General features: G+C 40.9%; 1 protein-coding gene across 1 annotated transcript in view; it reads left to right on the top strand.

The window, feature by feature from the left end:
• Positions 1-9,734: 9,734 nt before the first annotated feature.
• MOCOS (molybdenum cofactor sulfurase) overlaps positions 9,735-24,307 on the top strand; it is a 346,276-nt gene continuing 331,703 nt past the window's right edge. Inside the window, exon 1 of the mRNA XM_075921610.1 lies at positions 9,735-10,007. Within this exon, the coding sequence (XP_075777725.1) occupies positions 9,854-10,007 (154 nt within the window). The 5' untranslated portion in view covers positions 9,735-9,853. The remainder of the gene's footprint in view (positions 10,008-24,307) is intronic.

Raw genomic sequence — 24,307 nt, 5'->3', positions numbered from 1 at the left:
CATGTTAGTTAAGCCTAATATCACAGAACACATAATATCAGTGGTACTGAATCAGGAATATGTATACCCCGGGGGTAGTCAGAGGTCTTCCAGGGGTACATCAGGTCACCTAGATATTTGCCTTATTTTACAAAAGGCTACATAAAAAACACTAGCAAACTCAGTACAAACTAAAATTTCATACAAATAATGACTTGGTTATACTGCTCCATATACTATATAATTAAAGGTAAGTATAATATTTTTATTCCAATTGATTTATATCAGAAATATCAAAAGTAAGCAACACTGTGCTGTGATCCTTTTGAATTTTTATGTCTCATTTTGCATGTAAGTAGTCTTTACATGAGGTGAAACTTGGAGGTACTCGAGATAAATCAGAATCACAAATGTTCAGAACCACTGCAATACAGGCAGTCCCCGAGTTACGCAGATTCGACTTACGTTGGATCCGCAGTTACGAACGGGGCTTTTCTCACCCCGGAGGACACGAGCGGCGGGGGGTGCAGCTAGTGCGCCCCCCCCCCCCCCCAAGCAGACCAGGCTTTTTTCCCCGACGACGCCTGGGGTAAAGCAGCTGGGGCGCTGCCGGGTTGGTCCCGCAGCGCTGCTCTTCGGCGCTACTGGACCAACCCGGCAGCAGCCCAGCTGCTCTGCCCCAGGCGTCCCCAAGTCAGCTGCTGCTGAAACTGACCAGCGGCTACTACAGGAAACCCGAGGCAGAGTTGCTCTGCCCCGGGCTTCCTGGAATCAGCCGCTGATCAGTTTCAGCAGCGGCTGACTTGGGGACACCTGGGGTAGAGCAGCTGGGGTGCTGCCGGGTTGGTCCCCGCAGTGCTGAGGTACGGCGCTGCGGGGACCTACCCGGCAGTGCCCCAGCTGCTCTGTCCCAGGCGTCCAAATTCAGCCGCTGTTGAAACTGATCAGCGGCTGATTCCAGGAAGCCCAGGGCACAGCAACTCTGCCTCAGGCTTCCTGTAGTGAGCTGCTGGTCAGTTTCAGCAGCCACTGAATCTGGATGCCAGTTCCGACTTACATACAAATTCAACTTAAGAACATACCTACAGTCCCTATCTTGTACGTATCCCGGGGACTGTCTGTACATGGATTATAAAATGAAGTAATTGGCTACAGCTGGCACTGAGTTGTTGCTAATAAGTGGAATCTATTGTAATTAATACTTCTAGCCCATTGCCTGAGGTAATCTGCTCCTACAATATGCTTTTCTCTACTATGTTTTGTGGAAACAACAACTGGCAGATTTGACATTTAATGTGCTGAGTAGATAGAATATTTTTTTCTTGTAGTCAATTGTCTACAGTAGTTTGACACCTTTTTGAAAATGGAGAAATTGTCAAAACTCAATGAAAATAGGATACTTACAATTAATGGGAAGACTTACCTTATTTTCCGGTTGTCTTTCACAGAGAGTAGGGGTCAAGGTAACTAGGTAAAAACTTTGAGTATTTGTACAGAAATGCACATCTGTATGGGAAGGATTCTTTGTAAAGCAAATTTTTAATAAAAAGTATCATTCTTCGGAACCTCATAGTGCTTCCAGAAGAGGCAAAATAAAAAAATAGCAACAAATGTATTTTAACTTTGTGTTTTGAGAGATCTGTCAAATATGGCATTGACAGAGACACAGTCAGTACTTAAAAATATTTCAGAACAACATATTCAAAACATGAGACGCAACTGCTAACTGTAGCTCATCATATAATTGATATTGTTAGAGTCTGTACAAAAAGACATTTGAATTATTCAGAAAAAAAATCAAGCTGGGGATAGCAAACCTCTAAAAACAGAAAAACCTTTCTGCATGTCCAACGAGATCTCTTAAAATCAGCCAGAGTATCTCAAATAAATATAAAGGAAATATAGTTTCATATAAAAATATCAATATGTCATAACTTGAATGCTGTCTTTTAAAATTTTGTACTACATGCTAATATAGGGGTAAATCATAAGCCTCCATCATAGCTATAAGGAATACATACATGAATCTCTTGTAACTATCTTCAAAAGCTTCTATTGCAATTCTGTATGCTGATATATATGAAATGTCACAGAATCCCAAAACTGCAAAAAGCAGTTTATCATTTAAAATCAGTATCACTAAGCCTCAGCCAACCATACAATGACTCTTCTATCTACATTAAATACCTGAAAAATTGTGTGAAATATCTTTGGGTCTCATGTAGGTCTAACATGTTGTCTGAGATTTAAAGTGTTTATATTTTCTGGGTACAGTATACTATAAAATAAAAAGTGCCAGTGTACCCCACACACCAAAGCTATGTCTACGCTGGTGGACTATTGTGCAAGAATGGCAGTTCTGCTGCAGAGCATCTACACTGCCCACCTGCTCTTGCACAAAAAGATTTACAGTAAAGCGTGGTAGAAGAGGGATTCTTGTGCAAGAGCTATGCTCTTTTCTAACAGATTTAAGCTCTCTTTCGCAAAAGGGCAGTGTGGACACTCGGCAGGGGTTTCTTGTGCAAGAAACCCCTATGGCTAAAATGGCCAGCAGAGCTTTCTTGCGTAAGAGAGCATCCACACTGCCATGGATGCTCTTGTGCAAAAGCACATCTAGCACGTGGCAGTGTGGATGTGTTCTTGTGCAAGAGGTCTTGCACAAGAACCCTTGCGCAACGTGTTCTTGCGCAAGAAGCAGCCAGTGTAGACATAGCCCTAGTGTGGTTCACTGTTCCATGGAGTGGTACCTAAACCACAGCAACAGATAAGAACAAGATATCTCTACAGAAGGTGCTGTGAGGGAGTTGGCTTTTAGCTCAAAAGGTAGAGGTGCCTATACTAAGCTCCAGAAGTTCCACATTCAAATCTTCCTAGTGGTGGTTACACCAGTATGTAAAATTATAATCATTGTGGATGTTCTATCATATGAAATCTAGAATTCTAAAAGCAATATTGTATTTTGTCTAACTTCAGTTTCTCTTTAGTTACAAATCAGTACAACTCACAGATGAATGGATGGTGGCAAGTTGTAAAATCTGAATCTGGACCACATGCAGATCTGGAGCTCTCCAAAGTGTTGCAGTGCTTACATCCAAAGTTTTTGTCTGATTTGTCTCTAAGGCTACGTCTAGACTGCAAGCCTCTTTTGAAAGAGGCTTTTTCAAAAGATACTTTCGAAAAAGCTTCTTTCGAAAAAGAGCATCTAGACTACAATCAGTACTTTCGAAAAAGCAAGCTGCTTTTTCGAAAGAGAGCACCCAGGCACTCTGGATGCTCTCTTTCGAAAAAGAACAGTTTGCATTACATAGTGCCTTTTTTCGAAAGAACACTTTTGAAAAAAGGCGTTATTCCTCGTGAAATGAGGAGTACCGCCGTCGAAAGAAAAGCTGCGTTCTTTCAATTTAATTTCGAAAGAACGCAGCTGTAGTCTAGATGCAGGTGAAGTTTTTTTGAAAAAACCCTGCAGTCTAGACTCAGCCTTAATAGCAGAATTTGTTTATTCTTGTATTTACTTCAACACTAACATCTGCTTCACCATGTCTCTTAATACTGCTTACAGTCAGAAGAAGGCAGGCAAATGAATATCTTGCCACTCAAATTTGCTTGGGCCATTAGGTGACCAGTTTGGGATGACTTACCCAGAAAAGTAGTGATCATGTTTGCCAAACTTCTGTGTTGCTTTTACAATAAATACACCCCATGTTTTTGAAGATACAGACTGTGTGTTTCAAATCTTCTCTGAATCCCTGAATTCTATTTAGTGGCACAAAATTTTCAAACAAATCTTAATAAATGTTAAACTCTTGATAAAGTTCCTTAACAATATTTTCAGATTTTTTTTTTATGAAATCATGCTTCTTATGGTCTGATCATGCTAGGTACAATAAGGGACAAATCACCTGACTACCCATTATTACTAACAGTCTGCTGATGTGGCCTAAACACATACTGTATTAACAAGCACCCGATCTCATTTGTATCCTGCAATATCAAGAGAAAAGGATGAATTATTTAGACACCTGTCTGTAACATATGTTAAAAAATGTATTGTTAAAAGGACTTTAGGTTGGGAAGGACATACTGAAAATCTCCCATAGCCAGTACTAAAACATCAGTAGAGTTTCTAAAAATTGCAGATGGTAATTTTCTAGCATAAAAGGTATTACACCCAACATGACATACCTCTATTTGGACCTCATTATAACCAATAAAGATAAATTAATCATTATATTGGAAGTTGGTGGTTGCCTAGGAACCAATGATCATGACCTGATTAAACTCAATATGGGCAAAGAGAGAACAGTTATTAGTTGGAATATACTTGTGGGTTCAGAAAGTCTAATTTTCCAAAGCTGAAGAAAATTATGAGTGATATTGATTGGTAGGAAAAATACAGACGGAAAATGTGAATTAAAATTAGGAGTTCTATAAAAAGAGTTTATTAAATGAGCAAAAGGCCCTATTCACAATAAAGAAATAGGGCAACTTTTTGTAAAAGCCCATCCAGGTTCAATGGGGAAGTGATGGTAGCAATAAGAAATAAAAATAATTACATAAAACTCCATCAAAGTTATTGCATTAGTGTCAGAAAACATTTTTAGTATTTTAATAAAGCCACTCAGAAATTTGTGTCTGAAATTTTTAAATAAAACTGTTTCTTTTTACATTAAACAATTTCTTGGGATTTTTTGAGTTTTCATTGAAAAAGCTGTAACTACAAAAACAGAATATAATGTTGTGTTTTGTTGCCACAAGCTGAAATTGTGGGAAGATCAGGAAAACCTGACTTTTTTTCAAATAATTTTTTTTTTTGCTAAAATTTTCATTACATGGAAAGGTTTTACAAAAAAAGATTTTTACAAGCTCTTGTTATTCTGAATGTATTTAAATCAGCTGAATATGAAGCTAGAGAAAAATATGTCAGTCCCAGGGATCTTTGCAGTGTTACTATGGCTCCCAATGCATCAATTACAGAACTCTCCCAGGACTAATATATAGTTTTGCTCATAGTAACTTCTGCTGATGTTTTCAAATGATAAGCTCCCATCCTGGATATACTGCCGAGGTCCAGGTATATATAACTTAGAAAAGAGATTCTCAAAATGTATTGGTTCCCATATCAAATTTTTAAACATAGATTTTTGATGTATCACATTCAAAGGTCTCTTTTTTGTGTGCATTTATTTTAGGCCTTGAGCGGCTTCAGTATTTCTGGACTCTATATAATAAAATTAATGCTCAAAGAAGTCTAAAATGTTTGATTATAATAGTCTTTTTAAACAACTCAGATTTTTAGACATCAGAAAGGTCCACAATGAAGCAGCCCTCATGATTATTACTTGGCTCTAGTGCTACTCAAATTACAACAATGACATTTGTCTTCAGTGGTGGTCATATGTTTTGGTAAGCTGCTAGACTATGTTCAGTGGCTTGACTTTTTCACTTGTCTAATATAAGTTGGAAGTTGCAAATTCTTATCTGGATTGTTGTTGACCACAAGCCAGAGTTCACTTTGCTTTCCTCTGACGAAATATAAATCAAGAAAAATACACATTTTGAATCAACCTAGAAGAAAAGGGGAGAAAAGTGCTGTTAATGAGAAGAGTGTGTGTCAATGTTCCCTGTAATCTTTTCCATCCATGTGTATAACAAGTTTTTATGTGCAGTGAGGCAGGTGTGAATGTGCATTACCAGTAAAAATAAACCGTAACTGTGAGCCCTCTGCTAACCAGCTGGGTGGCATTGGAATCTCTCCTGAGATTGCGCATAAGGGGAGAGAGAAGGTCATCAGCAGTTTCACCCTCATCCTAAGCAAGGCCTCTGGATGTCTGCCAATGCTGGACAAATTGCACAGTACCTCCTCCCCTGCAAATTGCAGCCAGCCATCTGTTCTGCTGCTGAAGTCAGGCACCTCTCAGTCCTGTAGCCAATTTTTGATCCAACACATTGACCCCAGGCTCCCAAACTTCCCTGCCAAGGCGGTAGGGAATTCCCCATGCCTTCTAGCCCTGCAGAGCAATGAATGCAAAAGCAGGCTCATTGTGCAGTGCCTTCCTTTGTGAAGCCCTGTTGATTTTGGAGCTCCATGAGGCTGCAGGTTTTGCAGATGCTCTGACTCAGTCCTGGATGCATGTGTCTGTTTGGACGCGAGAAGCTCTGGCAGTGTGATATGAAACTTTACAAGCTTATCTCTGTAGTTCAAGCTGTGTGGCTCAGCACAAGCTGATGGCTAGGCCTACCAAAAAGCCAGCCGACTATGCAGAAAATGACAGCACAATATGCCCATCTGCACAGCAAGAGCGTACAATACACAGCTAAATAAAAATTGTATGCTGGCATGGTTGGTGAGTGTTATTCACTATTATGTATGAAAGCAAATGGGAGAATGAGTGTACTTTGCTTCCTGGACCTTTTCTGGCACGCTGCAGTGAATGTTTGTTTGACACTGGAGGGTTTTGTTTAGTGTTTTTGCTGTACTACGTCTAATAAGCTCATGTTCCACCAGCAGATATACTACAGTTTAGGCGCCTCTGATTTAAAACTTGTAAAATATCCATGTTTCTGTAATAGTGTCTGTGTGGGGGGTTTTTTTTTCTTCCTGAAGCATGATTTTTATTTTTACCATGGTGACCTGCAGGGCTAAGTTGCTGTAGTGAGTTGTTACAGAGTATTAGTTTTTTGGGAAGGTCATTTGTGTAGGGGACAGTCAGGGCATATCTTCACTACTCGCCAGATCGACGGGCAGTGATGTATCAAATATAGACGCAATAAATTGCCTGCTGAGTGCTCTCCTGTCAATTCTGGTACTCCACTAAAAAGAGAAGCATAGGTGGAGTCCACAAGAGAGCGTCAGCTATTGATTTACCATGGTGAAGATACCATGGTAAGTAGCTCTAAGTTTGTCAATTTCAACTATGTTATTCACATAGCTAAAATTGTGTAACTTTAGATCAACAACCTGTAGTAGTATAGACGAGAAGGAGGGGGGACAGAGTGCTGTGAGACACGGACATACAGTTATGAGGTGGATCACAGAGGATATAAACCTTGATTTGGGGAAATTAAGCCCCGGAGTGGGACGCAGAGTGCTATACACATGTTCATGCTAGTCACAGTCATGCACATACTCACACAGAAAGCATACTTTTATGGTGGTGGCAGATGGTAGAAACACCATAGCCAGGATTAAATTCTAAGACATTAAGTCCTCTAAAGTTACCTTGGCACAGTATGATGGTTACCATACACCACAATCTTAACTCTGGCCCAGAGGGATGCCAGAAATCACCCTCTTTACCAAACAGCCTCCTCCCAACACCACACTCTATTACACTTAACATCTGCAACTAACAGGATAGGGTATTTTGGAATAGGAGTGTATGCAGGAGGTTGAGATGAATGGAGAGAGTTAAAATTGTTGTGTATCGTCTCTAAGGCTACGTCTAGACTGCAAGCTCCTTTTGGAAGAAACTTTTCTGGAAGAGATCTTCTGAAACAACTTCTTCCAAAAGAGCACATCTACACTGCCAAAGTGCATCGAAAAAGGGGTCTGCTTTTTCAAAAGATAGCGTCCACACTGAATGGATGCTATCTCACATTTAAACTAGGATTACTAAGGACGGAATGGCCACCAGGTCACCTGTGCTTTTTCCTTTTTCCTCTTCTTTTGAAAGAACTCCCTCTTCCCCAACAACACAGGCCTTTTTCCAAAAGAGCTCTTTCAGAAAAAGGCTTCTTCCTCATAGAAAAAGGATTACCAATGCTGGAAAAAAACCCTCTATTCTTTCGATTTTCTTTCGAAAGAACACGATTGCAGTGTGGACATAATTGAAGTTATTTTCAGAAAACAGCCTTTTTTCTGAAAAAATTCTGAAGTGTAGACATACCCTAACACTCCAAATACAAGGAAATGTGATTGTGACAAACATTTCCTGGAGACCAAGAATCTTACAAGATGTGTCAACAAAAGGTATAAGGAAAATCTGTGCCTTTGCCTGGGAAAAAGCAGAGAAATAACAGAGATAAAGCTATGCTACACAGCACTGGATCAAAAATGAATGATAATTATAAATAGACCCAGCAGATTAAGCCCAGGTGTGTGACTATATCCGGACTGCACCCACCTATAAAACACCTCAAAGGTCTGTCCTTCCTTACACTTATATATCTTGTTATGCCAATAACATCTCAATGAACAGGAATTGCAAATACTAGTTAGCTAATTTCACTTTCCACTGCTTTGCTTCGTGGGGTTGAGGGAGCATGTTGCATGTAGCAACACCATCTGCTTTTATATATTAAAGGGTACGTCTAGACTACATGGTTCCGTCAATGGAGCCATGTAAAATAGTTTACTCGGCATAGTCAAAGAAGTGGGGAATACTTTTCACTAGGCATACTGGAGTGGTCGACAAAGGCTTCCCTTGTTGACTGCACCGTGTCTAGACTGCCGTGCTGTGCCGGATCAGCTGATCATCGGCACAGTGCGGCGGCCACTTTTATTTTAATGAAGCGGGGATTATTTAATCCCCGCTTCTTTGACTATGCCGAGTAAACTATTTTACATGGCTCCGTCGATGGAGCCATGTAGTGTAGACATACCCAAAGAGACAAGGGAGGTGCAGAAATGTCTTTTATGGGACCAACTTCAGTTGGTGAAAGAGACAAGCATTGAGCTTACATAGTGGACACCCAGCAGCTTTCCGGAGGTCGGCAAGAGAGCTCAACTATGAAACCAACTCTTTGGTCCTCAACTTTCAAGTTAGAAAACTATTTCATTACTTCCACCAGAACTTTATCATATAAAGTTACATTATATACTTCTCCTCTGGAAGAATCTCCTGTCATCCCCATCCGTGCTTCCTTCCTGCCAAAGAAACTTCCTTCCAGATCCGCCTTCTTCCCCCCACCTAGCCCTTTGAATCCAGTGCCTCTACCACCAACTTCTCCGAGGTCTGCCCTTTAGTTATTGAACGGCAGGAGTGGGTGACTGGGACAGGAGGGAGGGGGAAAGGAGGCGGTTTTGCAAAGTCATCCTTTCCCTTGATTCTCCCCAGCCCTGACCGCAGTCACAGCTGTGGGGCTGATGCAAGCAGGGCTGCCAACCCACAAACATTTCATTTACGGACAGACACATTTTTTTACAGACATAACTTTTATACTATATTAAGATGACATAAATGGCCAAAAGTGAAAAGTAATCGTTGTCATTCATACATCACTGTGCTGACGCTAACTCAGCGGGATAATGTAGATAACAACCTGTGGATCACGATTCATGTTACATCACCTCAACCACTGAGCTAAATAACCAACTAAAACGGCCAATTTCCGCTGCTCCTCAGTAAAATGGCTGAAGCAGCACAGAAGACATTGCTGTTCTTTGAACTTTTATTGCACTTTTACGAAATTTACAGACAGCTCAATTTTTTTACGGACTTTACGGATGTGTCCAATTTCAGCTAATTTTGTATGGACTGTCTGTAAATTTACTGAAGGTTGGCAACCCTGGGTGCAAGAACAGGCACTGGGAAGGGGACTGGCTTGACTTTTCTGTCCAGAACATCAGGGCCACAGGGGGGAATGTCACCGGGAGCTTCTAAGCTCCGAGCCAGTCCAATCCTGGATGTGGGAAATCCAAAGCAGGAGTTAATGACTAGTGGGGAGGGCCGCGGTAGGGTCTTCAAGCAGCTTCCCTCAGCCACCTGGAAGAGGCAATTCCGCTCAGCCTGGAGGGGGCGGGCCGGGCTGGGCAGCGAGGCGGGGCAGCCTGTGCAGGAGGAGGAGCTGGCCAAGCCCCAGCTGAGCGCCCTTCCTGTGCTGAGCAGGCTTTACCCCGGCTCCCAGCTCAGGCGAGTTTGCAGCAGCTCGCACTATGTCAGGACAGGCGCAGCTCCGGGCCGCGCCGCCGTGGGGAGAGCTGCTGACCTTTCAGTATTTCCAGCGCCTGTGTTCCTCCGCGGCCGGCTACGGCTACAGCGGGGAGAGCATGCAGGGGATGCGGGAACGCGAGTTCCGCAGGCTCGGAGGTAACCCGATCTGGAGTGGAGGTGGCTGGGGGGCAGCCCGTGGTTCTTGGGAAAGGGGCTGTGGGCTCGGCCGGCTCACCGAGGCTGCTTGTACAACTTTTGCTCCCACCGCACGGCCCTTCCCCCGGGGCTGGGACACGCCGCCGCTGAACCGAAAGTAAAACACTAAAGTTCATGCAAACTTCTGCGCAAGTGGTGTGGTTGGAGTGTAAAGTACGGGCTCTTCTCTGGAGAGGACCTACCCCCCCCCCCTTCCTTCCTCAGGCACAGCTGGCTAGATCAGATCTTACCCCTTCATGCTGGGTGCTAGCTGTATAAACTGTCTCTAAAGAAGTAATTTGAGACCTGGTCCCTAGTGTTTGAAGCCAAGTGCTCTAATCAATCTGACCAAAAATATTATCTCGTTTCAGTTCCTCAGTTTCCCTCCTAAGGATGTTAAGTATTAACTCATTGAATAAGTGATGCATTTTGCATCGATTAGTTGATTAGTTGATAGGGTGTGTCTGTCTTTGAGTAGCCTTTGAGACTGTTGCTACACTTCAAAGGCGAAAGTGCCCCCAGCGCCTGGGGTCAGCTGGGGACTCCGCCGCTGGCCCTGCGGCACTGCCAATTTGAAACACTGCATGCAGCATGGCGACACTTCAGCTGGCTCTGGGCTGCAGGTGCCATTTCAAAGCAGCAGTGTGGAGTGGAGCTCGGGGTCTGGTCCCAGGCTTCAAACAGCACTGTTGCTTTGAAGTACTCCCTCTTCTTCCACCCCCCCCCCCCCCCCCGTCCCCGTCCTGCTACCTCTATCTGATAGAGGCATCAAAGGGGGGTAGCAGCTAGTTGACTATCCTGTCCTCTATCTGATAAGTATTTGTTTATTGGATAGTCAACTAGTCCTTTACATCCCTGTTCATTCCATTAGCCCTTTTGATGTCGCCATGTTACTTGGTCACCATCCTAGGTAGGATTTGAATTTCTAATGTAATAAGTCAAGAGGAAGCCCCATTTTAAAATGGAAAAGTGATAATGTATACCTCTAAAAGCAGCCACAAAAAGACACAAACCCTGCTTGGTTTTTCCCCCTTTCCAAGTCTCCTTCAAACAGGACTTTAAATTATCTGTATTGCTCATAATAGTGACATAAGTAAATGACATTTTTATATAATTATAACATTTTAAAATTGTATTTGCAGTGGTGTAAAATAGTACAGATTTTCACAGGGAAATAATGACAGACTATAACAATGGCTTTAAAAACAATATCATACACAGCATTTAGGCATGCAAGAATTTTAATCTAAACACTTCTCTATCTGTTTGTGTATCATTTCTCCTTGTATGGATTTTTATTTTTCAAAGTCAAACTTTGCTTTCCAATATGTAAACCTGTATTATATTGGCAACCAGAATAAAGGGCATAGCAGTGATGTACTGCTGTATGTTTAAGATCCATAACCATTGCTGTAAGACTTTTGGAAAAGTTACATTAACACAGAGAGCAAAGTAAGTAACATGCTCGCAAATCCAATCATAGACCTCTGTGGTCAAGTCAATATGCTCTTTGTACTAAGAATATTTTTATCTTGTTTGGTCCCTTTTATGACTTCTGTGAAAATGTTTCTTCTAATAGATTACAGCATCTTTGTTCAGCCCACTAATTGGTTTAATGTGACGCTGGTCTTTAAACTTAACATCAAAAGACCAAATCGAGGGAAGGAATTGAAAGACCAAGAGATAATTTGAGATGATTGAAAATACTTTATTTAAAGTAATAAAGATTTATAATTATAATGTGAAGATATATCATTTCTGACATCAGTTCATATTTGTGAAAGTTTGACAACAGGTAGTGTGTGATAAAGTTGGGCCAAAATTTAAAAAATCGGAACTTAAAGTTAGGCTTCTAACTCCTTATAGATGTGTATAAAAGTGATCTGGTTTTCAAAAGTGCTGACAACCCAGTAGCTTCTATTAGCTTCAGTACTTTGGAAAATTAAGTCTTTTAAGTTCCTAGAGCTTTGCTATTTCAATGAGGAAAAACTTAAAAGATAACAAATAATCTAGTACCACCTTAAAGAATAACAAAATATGTAGATGGTATCATGAGATTTTGTGGTCAAAACCCACTTCTTCAGATGACTGGAGCATAAGAAGTCTGGATCCAAGAATAAATAAGGGAAGGAAGAGGAGGAGAGAAAGTTCAAATAGTTACAAGAGGCTGTTAAGAACATTTAGCACCTCCATTGTTTGGTTGGTTGTTTAATGCTCTGTTTCTCAACCAGGGGTACTTGAGAGAAGTCTGGGGGGTACGTCAACACAACTGAAATTTGGTGAAAACTGAATTTTTGTGTTAAGTTTTATAGTGTTTTGTTATTTTTGTACTTTTTATACCCAAAAATTTAATTGTCCACCTGCTACGATTAAGTTGTTTAAACAAATGAGTTGCAATGGCAGAAAATAATTGTCTGAAAACTGTAAGTACTGGGGATACTTTTTTTTTTAAAGGGTGTTCTTTATTTAAAAAAAAAGGTTGAGAAACACTGGTTTAATGGTTCTTAACAGTCTCTTGTAACTATTTGCACTATCTACTCACTGTCTCTTTTTCTTCCTCCCCTTCCCTTTTTCCTCCTCCCTAACCCCCTGCCCCTTCCCTTATTTATTCTTGGATCTGGTCTTAGTATACTGCAGTCATCTGAAGAAGTGGGTTTTGCCACGAAAGCTCATGACACCACACGTTTTGCCCAATAAAGCTATTTCAATGAGGTCTCTGTGATTAAACCTCTGCACTTACACTGTGGAATCAGGAACTGGGATCCTAACTTTAGACATCCATTTTAGAAAACCTTGGCCTATGTACCACAAAATAAAGCTTTGGGAGATTATGGGAGTTAGATATTTTATTATGTTTACAGGGAAAAATAGATTTTGAGCCTAAAATGCAATTTAGCGTTATCCATTCTATGTCGTTTGTGGCAAGGTGACCTGAATTGCCCAATCTAGCTGGCATTCAGATATCTCTACTTCTATGGATTGTTCTTTTGCCTGTCTTTCCCTTCCCCCTTTCAGGGTATAAATTTTGAGTGTTTAAAAGACTCCAAACCCATTTAGTCCACCTGTAAGGGTCTGCCTATTGTGGCCAACTAGAAGCTTTATACAATGGAGGGATGCATGTGATCTGTAAACATGGGTTCTGAGCATACAAAGTTTTTCAAACTAACCTTAAAATTATTGCTCCCTCAGCAGAATGCATGCTGTTGGACTTTTTCATGTCTCCTGTAGGAAATCCCTTCTGGTAAAGAGAATTTTGGGCAAGAGGCGAAAGATGGTGAAAAATTATTTCTGGTTGTTACTGATGAATAAGACAGTAGGTCTCAATGTGGATGTGATCAGTGAAAGATAGCCACTGGGAGAATCATCATTTCATTTCTAGAGGATGACAAAGGACTATGAACTTCAGTCCTTTTAGAAGCTTACATGAGCATAGGAATACTCCCCAAGCATTAAAAATATCTCATCTCTTGTAGAGGAAAAGCACTGCCAATTCAATGTTTTGCCTTTTGGGTTGTCATTGGTGTCATATGCTTTTGTGAAATGCTTAGTCATGGCTGTTTGCACAAGCTAGTATGGCATGTGTTCTCCTTGGATGATTTAGTTAAAAAGCATACAACTGGTCCTCAGCAAAGAGTTCATAAGCCTGCTAGACATAACTCAACACAAAGCCTTCCTGTCCCAGAAATCATATGTAACAGCTTGGACTATGCGTGGAATGTCGTGTTTGTAACAACATTTGTGGTTCTCTGGCGTGGTTCCACATGAGGCAACTTCAGTGAATTCTGAGATCCTAGCAGAATCAAGAATACCAGCGTATTTTGCACAACATGTGGGTAACAGCCAGACTCTGAGCCTCTCTAACTCAAGCTGCTGTTACGGAATTGACTTTCAAATTGCTCCTATCTAAATCATGTGACCATGAATGTATCCAACCTCTGCTGGGAAGCTTCAATTCCAAGGAATGTGGTCTGTTCAGGACTAGCGGTTGCACATCAATTCTCTGGAGACAAGCACAGTCTTTTCTGCGCTAGTGGCACTGATGGTCCTGGCATCAGAAAAGATGGTCTTAGGTCAAATAAACAACCAGACCACATCTTTTTACATATTTTGCATAGAAGAGTGGTGCCAGGCCACACCACCTATGTAAGTGTGAGCGTGGGCTTTGTCTGATATGTAGTGATTAGAGAGGTCTTGACTATCAGGTAAATTGTCCTGCATCTTATTCTCAGGGATTTATTATGGAGAAAAAGCAAATGACAGAACCATTTAAACCTGCTTCTTGGTAGCAAGAAAGGGGGAAAAAAAGAAGACCTCTCTTGTTTTTTTTTTTTTAAACTCATCAGAGGCACTTAAATTGTGATGAAGGCCATACAAGTCTCTAGATGGATGGGTTGATGATGAGCATGATCTCAGACTGAGTCATTCTATGATAGAGTCTCACAAGTGGTATCTGGACCAGTAAGGTAGATCACGGGAGTCTCAAGGGAGACTATGGCCTTGGATCATCACTCTGAACTGGATATCTCATCTCAAAGCTGATGAAAACTCTCTTTGAAACACTGAATCCCTGTGAGTTTAAATTTCTACATGGAAGGTTATTTTCTCATGGCAGTGATAACAAATGTAGGGCATCAAGGCACATCAGGAGGTCATCTCGTTCTTTTCCCTGTGCCAGGCAGGAATTAAGTATATCTAAATCATCCCTGACTGGTATTTATCTAACTGTGTTTGTCTAATCTGATGGGGATTCCACAAGTTCTAGTGATTAAATACCCTTAGAGTTAGAAAGGTTGGGTGTTTTTATATTCAACCTATTTCTTCATTGCTGCAAGCTAAGCTTATTGCTTCTTGACCTACCTAGCCTTAGCAGGAATGGAAAACAATTAATCACCCTTCTTTATACCTGCTGCCCTTAATGTATTGTATATGAAGATTATGAGGTTCCCCTGAGTCCTCTCTTCTTTAGATTAAACATGTCCATTTTTTTACCTCTTTCCTCATATGTAATATTTTCTATGCCTCTTATTTTTATTGCTCTCCACTAGACTCCAATTTGTTCACATCTTTCTTTAAATGTGGAATGCAAGATGGATAGTATTGCAGCCAAAATCACCTCATTGCTGTGCTGCTGCCAAACAATTGCTTCCAGTGTGTTACTACATTCTTGTTACCGTATCCCAGAATGATACAATATCAACTTACAAAATGAGTGAGCTTCATGTGTGGGTGACTGATCCACCTTGCACCAGAATTTAACAAAATGGCCATTTGGAGTCGTCCAAGATTCCTCTCCAAAATGAGCAGTGTTCTTGTTTTACCTTCATAAACTTGTTGTTTTGACAACATTTTCCCCCACCTATGATGCCCATCTTGAAGCCTCATAATGCAAGAAGTTAAAATATCCTGGAATACTGCTTGGAGTGGACTAAAGCATTCTATGTTGTTCCAGCTTTTTGTTTTCCATTAACATCAGTTCCTTGGATGATGCTCTGGGCCAAACTGAAATGCCCGCTGATTGTACCTTGCATTGCTGTGGTATGACTAGAATAAAATTAGAAGATTCTCTCAAGGCTCACATGATCTGAGGCAAGGTGGTTTCCATTACTAGTCTCAGGATCTTTCCAACAAAGCCATCTACAAGGCAGCTATAAGAAGTCGTCTATTATTTTTGATCCATCAGTTCTACAGAACTCTGAAGGAAGAGTTCTTGTACCTAGAGATCTTGGGTTTTTTTATGTATATCTGAGATAGTAACTTTGTTTTTTTTTTTAAGCCTATACTTTTTTTTGGAATCCTCCTATGGATTCTATATGAATTAAGGCTAATGTAGGGTGGTTTTTGGGGGTGACGGGGAGGGAGGAAGCATCTTACTCCTTCATATATTAAAAAAAAAAAAAAACAAATCCCCCATCAAATTGTTACAATTTTTTTTTAGTTCAGTTTCTGCTGCAGTTTAGTAACTTGCACTGTCATGGCACTCTCTGAGGTGATAGCATCCCTCCATTGGTTTCTATACAGGCAGACATCCCTTTGACAGGACCATTACTCACCCTGGGTGCTGGGTTGAGTGATTTTTGGCTCTAAATGAATAATTCTTTTCACAGTTAATGGAAATAAATAAATATTGTGCATAGAACACAAATCTGCTTTGCTTGAAATAAAGGTGAGATTTGTCAAAGTTCTTAGCATTGGCCTGACCCCACTCCTACTGAAATCAAAGGGAATGTCACTTCTGACTCCTGCAGGAAAACAGAAGTTGCCCAAATCCAACTTGTAAAGCTTTTGTGAAAATCTTAAAAAGAACTACTGCACTTCCTTTAAATCATCAGGGATCTGTTATGCTTAACACATAAGCCCCAAGACTTTCCTTTTAAGCAAAAGTGTGTAAGTTTCTCTTTGGAGGACTATTAACTGACAGATTGAGTAATACTTTCTAAATGTATCTATGGAGGCTATTAAACTGATCTCTATCTTATAGGCAACAGAGTATGCACGAAGCGTGGCCTTGGCCTTAAAACTCCATGAGTGAAAAACTTATCTAAACTTATGGTCATAAAATTAACCTTTAATTTAGAAACACTAACAAACATTGGCAATGTTTCAGGATCTGTTTTTAAATAATAGGATCGAATACAGTTTTTCTTGAATGATTTGCTTTGATGCAATCACAGCACTAAAGAAAATAAGTCATGTTCAAGCTGTATCTTGTCTTTGAGAAGTTGCAGACCTATATAGTACGTTACATTTAATCCCAACCTACTTTTCCAGTTATGGCTGTCCTGTGCTCTCATTGACTTCAGTAGGAGTTGTTGCAAGAATAATGAACTCAGGAGAGAGTCCTATATACTGGAACACCTAGAGAAGAAAATCAACAGGGCACCACCTCTTGTCTCTTAGACAGCAAGTGAGATTTATTTATTTATTAATGTCTCAAACCCCATATCAAGTCAATAGACAGTGTTCATCTCTTATTTTGGCAGCAGTCGGGCAAAAAATCATACAATGCTAAGGTGTGGTGGTCTTGTAATTGTGTACAACTAATAAAACATTATAGGTGCTGATCCTTTTATAATAAATGTAATCTTTGAATTATTAATAAAATTGTCCTTTTATTTCTTTAAATGCAGGTGGTCACTCAAAGCTGTATCTCTTCTCATTCTGTCTTTCTGTTAAGAACATAAGAACGGCCATACTGCATCAGACCAAAGGTCCATCTAGCCCGGTATCCTGTCTGCCAATAGCAGCCAACACAAGATGTCCCAGAGGGAGGGATCACAACAGATAATCCTCATGTGATCCCTCCCCTGTCATCCACCTCCAGAGAAACAGAGGCTAGGGACACCATTTTTACCCATCCTGGCTAATAGCCATTGATGGACCTAACCTCCATGAATCTATCTAGCTTTTTAAAAAAAAATCCTGTTAAAGTTCTAGCCTTCACTGCATCCTCTGACAAGGAGTTCCACAGGTTGACTCTGTGCTTAGTGGGGGGAGGGGGGAACCCTTCCTTTTGTTTGTTTTAAATTTGCTGCCTCTTAATTTCATTTGGTGACCCCTAGTTCTTATATTGTGGGAATAAGTAAATAACTTTTCCTTATTGACTTTTTCCATACCAGTCATGATTTTATAGACCACTGTCATATCCCCCCTTTGTCTTCTCTTTTTATGCTGAAATGTCCAAGTCTTCTTAATCTGCCTTTATAAGGGATCCTTTCCAAACCCCTAATCATTTTTGTTGACCTTTTCTGAACCTTTTCCAATGCCAATATATCTTTTTTGAGAAGAGTTGACCTCGTCTGTACGCAGTATTCATGATGTGGGCATATCATGGTTTTACATAGAGCCAATAAGATATTTTCTGTTTTATTCTCTTTCCCTTTTTTAATGACTCCTAACATTGTATTCGCTTTTTTGACTGCTGCGGCACACTGAGTGGATGTTTTCACAGAACTATCCATGACGACTCCCAAGATCTCTTTCTTGAGTAGCTGTAGCCAAATTAGTCCCGATCATATTGTATGTATAGTTGGGATTATTTTTTCCAATGTGCATTACTTTACATTTATCAACATTAAATTTCATTTGCCATTTTGTTGCCCAGTCACTTAGTTTGGTGAGATCTTTTTGAAGCTCTTCACAGTCTGCTTTGGTCTTAACTATCTTAAGCAGTTTGGTATCATCTGCAAATTTTGCCACCTCAGTGTTTATCTCTTTCTCTAGATCATTTAATAAGAAGTTGAATAGGATGGGTTCCAGGACAGACCCTTGGGGGACCCCACTAGTTACCTTTCTGCACTTGGAAAACTTACTATTAATTCCTACCTTTTCCCCCCATCTTTTAACCAGTTATTAGTCCATGAAAGGTCCTTCCTTTTATCCCATGACAACTTACTTTACTTAGGAGCCTTTGGCGAGGGACCTTGTCAAAGGCTTTCTGGAAATCTAAGCATACTATATCCACTGGATTCCCCTTGTCCACATGTTTGTTGCCCTCTCCAAGAACTTTAGCAGATTCGTAAATTTTATATGTTTGCATGGGGCGGGGGAGGGATTTGAGCTCTGACTTCTCCAAATAATTACTTTCTCATATTACTGTTAAGTTATCCTAAGACTTTGTCTCTAAATAGGAAATTGGGGCAAGTAGTTCTTCTTAAGACAGCATTATTATGTTGGTAAAGGTTATTAGATAAGCAGTGTCAGTTCTGTCCTCTGGAAGAATAACGGTAGGTGTAAGCTCATCTATTATTTCTGTCCTGATTGAAATCAAGATCTAGTGAATGAAGGTTAGAAAGATCTTTTTGCTTCAGATGGCATGAATTAATTTTTAGCCTTAAATCTATTAATAATCCAGGACCACTTGCTCTTCTTGTTTACTCTGCTATGGTAAAGATGAAATCATTTTGGTGCTTAATTTGAGAGCTGTGTTATTTATTTGATCATACGTATATGAATTCCTGCTGACTTGCAGAATAGCAATGTGTATGCACTGGCACATCTGCCCTTTTAATCTTTGTTTTGTTTAAGGATGTGAAAGAGTTGTCGAGTTGACTATTCACATTCTCTCCCTCCCTTGCTGCCTCTATCAGGAGCTGGTCCTGGGGGGAGCTGGTTTAAAAGCTGGTTCCCCCCAGTACTGTCTCCACGTGGGTGGGGGAGTGGAAGAACAAACAGGGGAGGCAGAGGTGTAGCAGGGAACCTGGGCAGAGGCGCAGCAGTCGGGACCTGGCATGAGAGGGGACTGCTTCAGTCCCCATTCGTGCCGGGTTCCCTCCAGTGCCTCTGCCTTTGAAATGTAGCAAGAGCCATGGGCAGAGATGTAGAGGCACAGCAGGGATAGCAAGCACCCCCCCCCCTTTCCCCTTACCAACTAATCGAGTAGTGGATGGAAATTCCATTGACTACTCTATTAGCTGTTTAATTAAAATTTAACATCCTTGGTTTTGTTGGTTGAGTCTTGGTGTTTGTTTTCCCCTTTAGCAGAAACTTCTGCTATTTAATGCTGTGGGGCAGAACAAGTTAGTAATGATGTAGCCTCAAGGTGTGTAAAGATTAATCATTAGGATTATGTTGGTCACCCAACCAGGATTTTAAGAAACTGTTATACTCAGGCAGCTTATGCCTCTCGAAAGCTGAGCTACCCATGACAGTGGCTGGAGCTATTATACCTTTTGAAAAGTAAAATGTCTTCTCTGGTTTGAGGGGTGAGTGTACAGGTGGAGGCCAGTGCTTCCCCCTCCTGCCACAGTGGAACAAACCTGGAATAAAGGGGGTCGTATGGGACCATGCCCAGGCATCTCAGGGTATCTGCATTGCAAGTAGCACCGTGTGCTAGGGATCAGCTTGGGCTAGGCGTTACATCCCCCTCCGACAGCATCTCTGTCACCCTCTCATTCTACAGTCCCTCTCGCTCCAGGAACTGCAGCCTCCTCTTGTGACTTTCTCCATTTTGCTTCTGGAAAAGCTGAGGGAGAATTAGAAGAAGGCAGGGGAAAGGCAGATGGGGAAGAGAGGAAACTCACACCAAATTTTTTACTTTTGAGTTTTAGCACAAAAATAAGATAATTTCAACTCTTTACAAATCTGTCTTGAAAATTTTCATTGCACCTTCTTCCCTAGCCAAAGGAAATGTTAGTTTAAACTTTGACTAGCTCTAATTCACACTTACGTATCCTCAGCCTTTTTAAAAGAAAGGGTTGCTCAAAGGTGGCTAAACATCAAAGTGTGGGCTTGATGACAAATTAATGGTTTACCCTCGCTAATAATAACATACAGCACATCGTCACATATAGTCTGTAAGTGTGCCAGCATGAATTTGGGAATGTTACAGACGAATGACAAAACACGCATCAATAATGGCAGTCATCTCAATGACATAATATAATTTTTATACGACATCACACTCATGTATTTTGAATAAGACATATGTGTTACAGGAAAAGCACTTTCAAGAAATATACAAAAATTTTGGCCTGTCTCCTATGAAAATAGGCGGTCCATCAATATAGGACTTGAAGGGAGAGGAAAACTATAATATCTTTCTTTAAAACCTCTAAAATTATCTAAAGTATCTTTTCTACACACACCAAGGTTCATGACTTCAAACCGAGCATCTCAGAACCTACCAGTTAGAGGAAAGGATTGAAAGCAAATGCAGTATGTGCCAGTAGGAAAGTGGGATTTGTTTTCCTCAGCCACAGATCTTGTGTTTCTAGCTCTCATTAGGCATGAATTACCTGAATGTAAATCTGTCATGGAACAGGACTGAGTAGTACCCCATCCTGCCTTAAGACAGTGCAATTTTAGAGGGGAAATTTTGGTTTATTAGGAGAAAGAAGCTGCTGTTTGAAGGCTTGTGACATTAGAATACATCCCCCAGCAAGATGGATTAATGGGTGGCATGCCAGTGGTGAGAGCCATGATACATGCAGCTTATTATCTAGCTGTTCAAGTGATTGCATTGCTGTCACGACAACAATACGTGGTATAACACATTCTTACTAACATTTACTTTCACTTTGTGCTATCTAATGAGCTCAAACTGAGATATAAAGTAGGAGATGCTTGGGAGTAAAGAGGATTTACTGCAAACTATAAGCGTAAAGTCAATAATGCATAGATGTGTTAGTTTTTTTCATACATTTTCATAGCAGTAACAACTGGCTGTTTCCTAATGACATGTGGCATATCATGATCCAAAAGGTTATCACTAGCTCAGTTGGTATGGGACTGATGGTTCATTTTTACAGTGCTGCTTGATATTTTTCTTTGCTGTTGATGGACTAAGCTCCAAATAAATAAAACTTCCATAATATTTCAGCATTGAAGGAATTTTTAGTTTTATAAGAAGGGAAAGATTTCCCCAAAGATTCAGGGGTTGTCTTCTGTTTCTGGCAATTGCATTACTCAGACTACTGTATGGAAATGTATTTCTAATCTCAGCTTTGTCATTACAATAGATTTCTCAAAAGTGTTTGAGGAACCATTGTAGAGGTTCTTTTAACCACATATGTAATACTGTAGGGCTTTCAAAACTGTAAGCTCAGCTGAACAGTCTAGAAACAGATCTGCAGGAAAAGGTGGTATTATATTGTTTGCTGCTGTAAGTAATGGTGGAAGTTGACACTTTTCATCTCTACTGTGTAAGTACTGACAAGGGTCCATTGTGACTGGATCCTTCGGTGAAAAAGGTTTAGACTTGAGTGTCTTAGCACTTACTGTGATGAGGGCGCCCACCCCACCACTCTGTCTTGTTGAGCCAGAAGCTGTGGTCTCCTCCAGCAAAGGGGCTTAGCGGAGTAGCACAGACTCTAATAACAGCTCAGTTCTGGGAGGGCTCAGTTACAGGGACTTGTCAGCATCCAGGAGCACAGCCCCGAATAGGAACGAAAACCCCAAATAAATTACTCTTACTCTGTATGTATGTTTTACACAGAGAAAGATCAATGTTGCTGTTAATGAAAAAGAGGTGCATGGCTGTTGTGCTCCCCCCCCCCCCGGTAACAATTCTTTACACTGGGTTTGATGATAAACAGAAGTGATTTTTAAGTACAAAGAGTAGGATTTAAATGGTTGCAAGTCATGACAGACCAAAATAAGCTACTGAGCTAAAATAAACAAAATATGCCGGCTAAGCTTACTACACTAAGGGAAATTATTACAAATCATAATTTCTTGCCTTAGTGCTTATTTCAGGTAAAGTTCTTCAAGCCACCCCTGATCTTTTCTCTGACCTAGGTCTAATAACTTCTCCCTTTTTTAAAGTTTTTTTTTTCTTTCCAGATTTAAATATCCTGTGCTTCATTTGCATAATGGCAGTCGCTGCTTTTTTTTGAAATGGGGCTTTTTGAAAAAAAATGGCAATTTAGACAGGGCATTTTTGACAGAAATGCCCCATTTTGAAAGATCCTATACTCCTTTCGAGACTTCTTTTGCACTTTCAATACATCTAATTTATATCCTTCTTCCAACAGAGAGGTATCGTTTAGACGTAGCCTTATATAGGCGCTTCTGGAAGACAATAGGTATTGCACGTGATCAGGCACTAATGACTTATTTCAGATATCCAAGTTTGGACGCTTAAGTTTGCATGTTCAGAGATGTTAGTATAGGATTTCTGTAATAGATATCTATATAAGGCATACTTGTGTCAACTTCATAACAGGCAGTCCCCGGGTTACGTACAAGATAGGGACTGTAGGTTTGTTCTTAAGTTGAATCTGTATGTAAGTCAGAACTGGCATCAGCCGCTGCTGAAACTGATCAGTTTCAACCGCGGCTGAATCTGGACGCCAGTTCTGACTTACATACAGATTCAACTTAAGAAACCCAGGCGTCCCCAAGTCAGCTGCTGCTGAAACTGATCAGCAGCTGATTCCAGGAAGCCTGGGGCAGAGCAACTCTGCCTCGGGCTTCCTGTAGTCAGCCGCTGGTCAGTTTCAGCAGCGGCTGACTTGGGGACGCCTGGGGCAGAGCAGCTGGGGTGCTGCTGGGTTGCTCCAGTAGCGCGGCTCCTCGGCGCTACTGGAGCAACCCTGCAGCACCCCAGCTGCTCTGCCTCAGGCGTCCTGATTCAGCCGCTGCTGAAACTGACCAGCAGCGGCTGAATCAGGACTCCTGGGGCAGAGCAGCTGGGGTGCTGCTGGGTTGGTCCGGAGCGGCGCTGCGGGACCAACCCGGCAGCCCCCACCTGCTCTACCCTAGGGGTAGGCAAGAAAAGCCCGGTCTGCTGGGGGGGGGGGCACTAGCTGCACCACCCCCCCAGAAGACCAGGGAGACGGGGGTGTGAGACTAGATAGATTTTCCCAAACAGAATCGACCATTCTCTTGTTGCCTTAATTCTTACTATCTTGATCTTTTTCTTTCTGTATAGGAGCCATGGAAATACCATATTTGCAAGAGGAGGAAGATGTGCTTTCAGTGTTCTTTCAGACCATGCTCTGAAGCAAAATGATCTAAAACCTTTTCAGAGCAACTTAGGAACAGTGTTAATCAGACGACTTTTCAGTTCTGGATTCTGCCGAGTAGAGAGTTACATAACTTTGTAACATGCGTAAATGAGGGAGTAGGGTGAAAACAAACTCACTTTCACTATTAAAATAGCTACTACTTGAATTTGAGTGTATGAAGATAGAATAACGTGCTTGTTTAATTTTTGGAAAGATTACCACTTTATTTTAACAAGAATTCATGAATGTAATTTAGTGAGATAACTGTATTAACATATGGCCTTGGAATACTGAATATCAGTACATGTATCCCTCCACAAACTTGGAAAGAGTGCAGCTTGAGTCTGAGGTCACATGAATGATCTGAAATAGGATGTTTTGATTGAATCCTTATCTGAGAGAAGGTGCAAAACACAATAGTCTCAATGTTTAAGACTTATGCTTTTATGCCACTGGGTAAATGATGTTGTCATAATTACAGCTGTAGTTGGATGGTTACTAATAGTTCCAAGTATGTGGTGATGTGCAGACGTACTAATACCCTTTGTTAAAGATAGATCTCATGATGGATAATGGTCCCATCCACTAGTACCCTTAAGGTCTCCAACATCATATTAAGCACAGGCCTGTGATTGGGAAGCACATTTTTTCATTGTACTTGCCAATGATCTCTTTGTGAAATCATGAATTCATTTTACCAAATAAAATGTAAATGGCAAAAAAGTGTGGTGAGATCTATCTTCTTGAAGCAGAGAAGAGTGGAGTCATTTCCTCACCTCCTCCTTTACTTTTACCACAAATCTCTGGGTACCACAA

Source organism: Pelodiscus sinensis, chromosome 2 (assembly GCF_049634645.1).
Source record: "Pelodiscus sinensis isolate JC-2024 chromosome 2, ASM4963464v1, whole genome shotgun sequence".
Taxonomy (NCBI): Eukaryota; Metazoa; Chordata; order Testudines; family Trionychidae; genus Pelodiscus; species Pelodiscus sinensis.
Note: the sequence above shows the minus strand (reverse complement) of the source record. Positions and strands in the feature narration are given on the sequence as shown.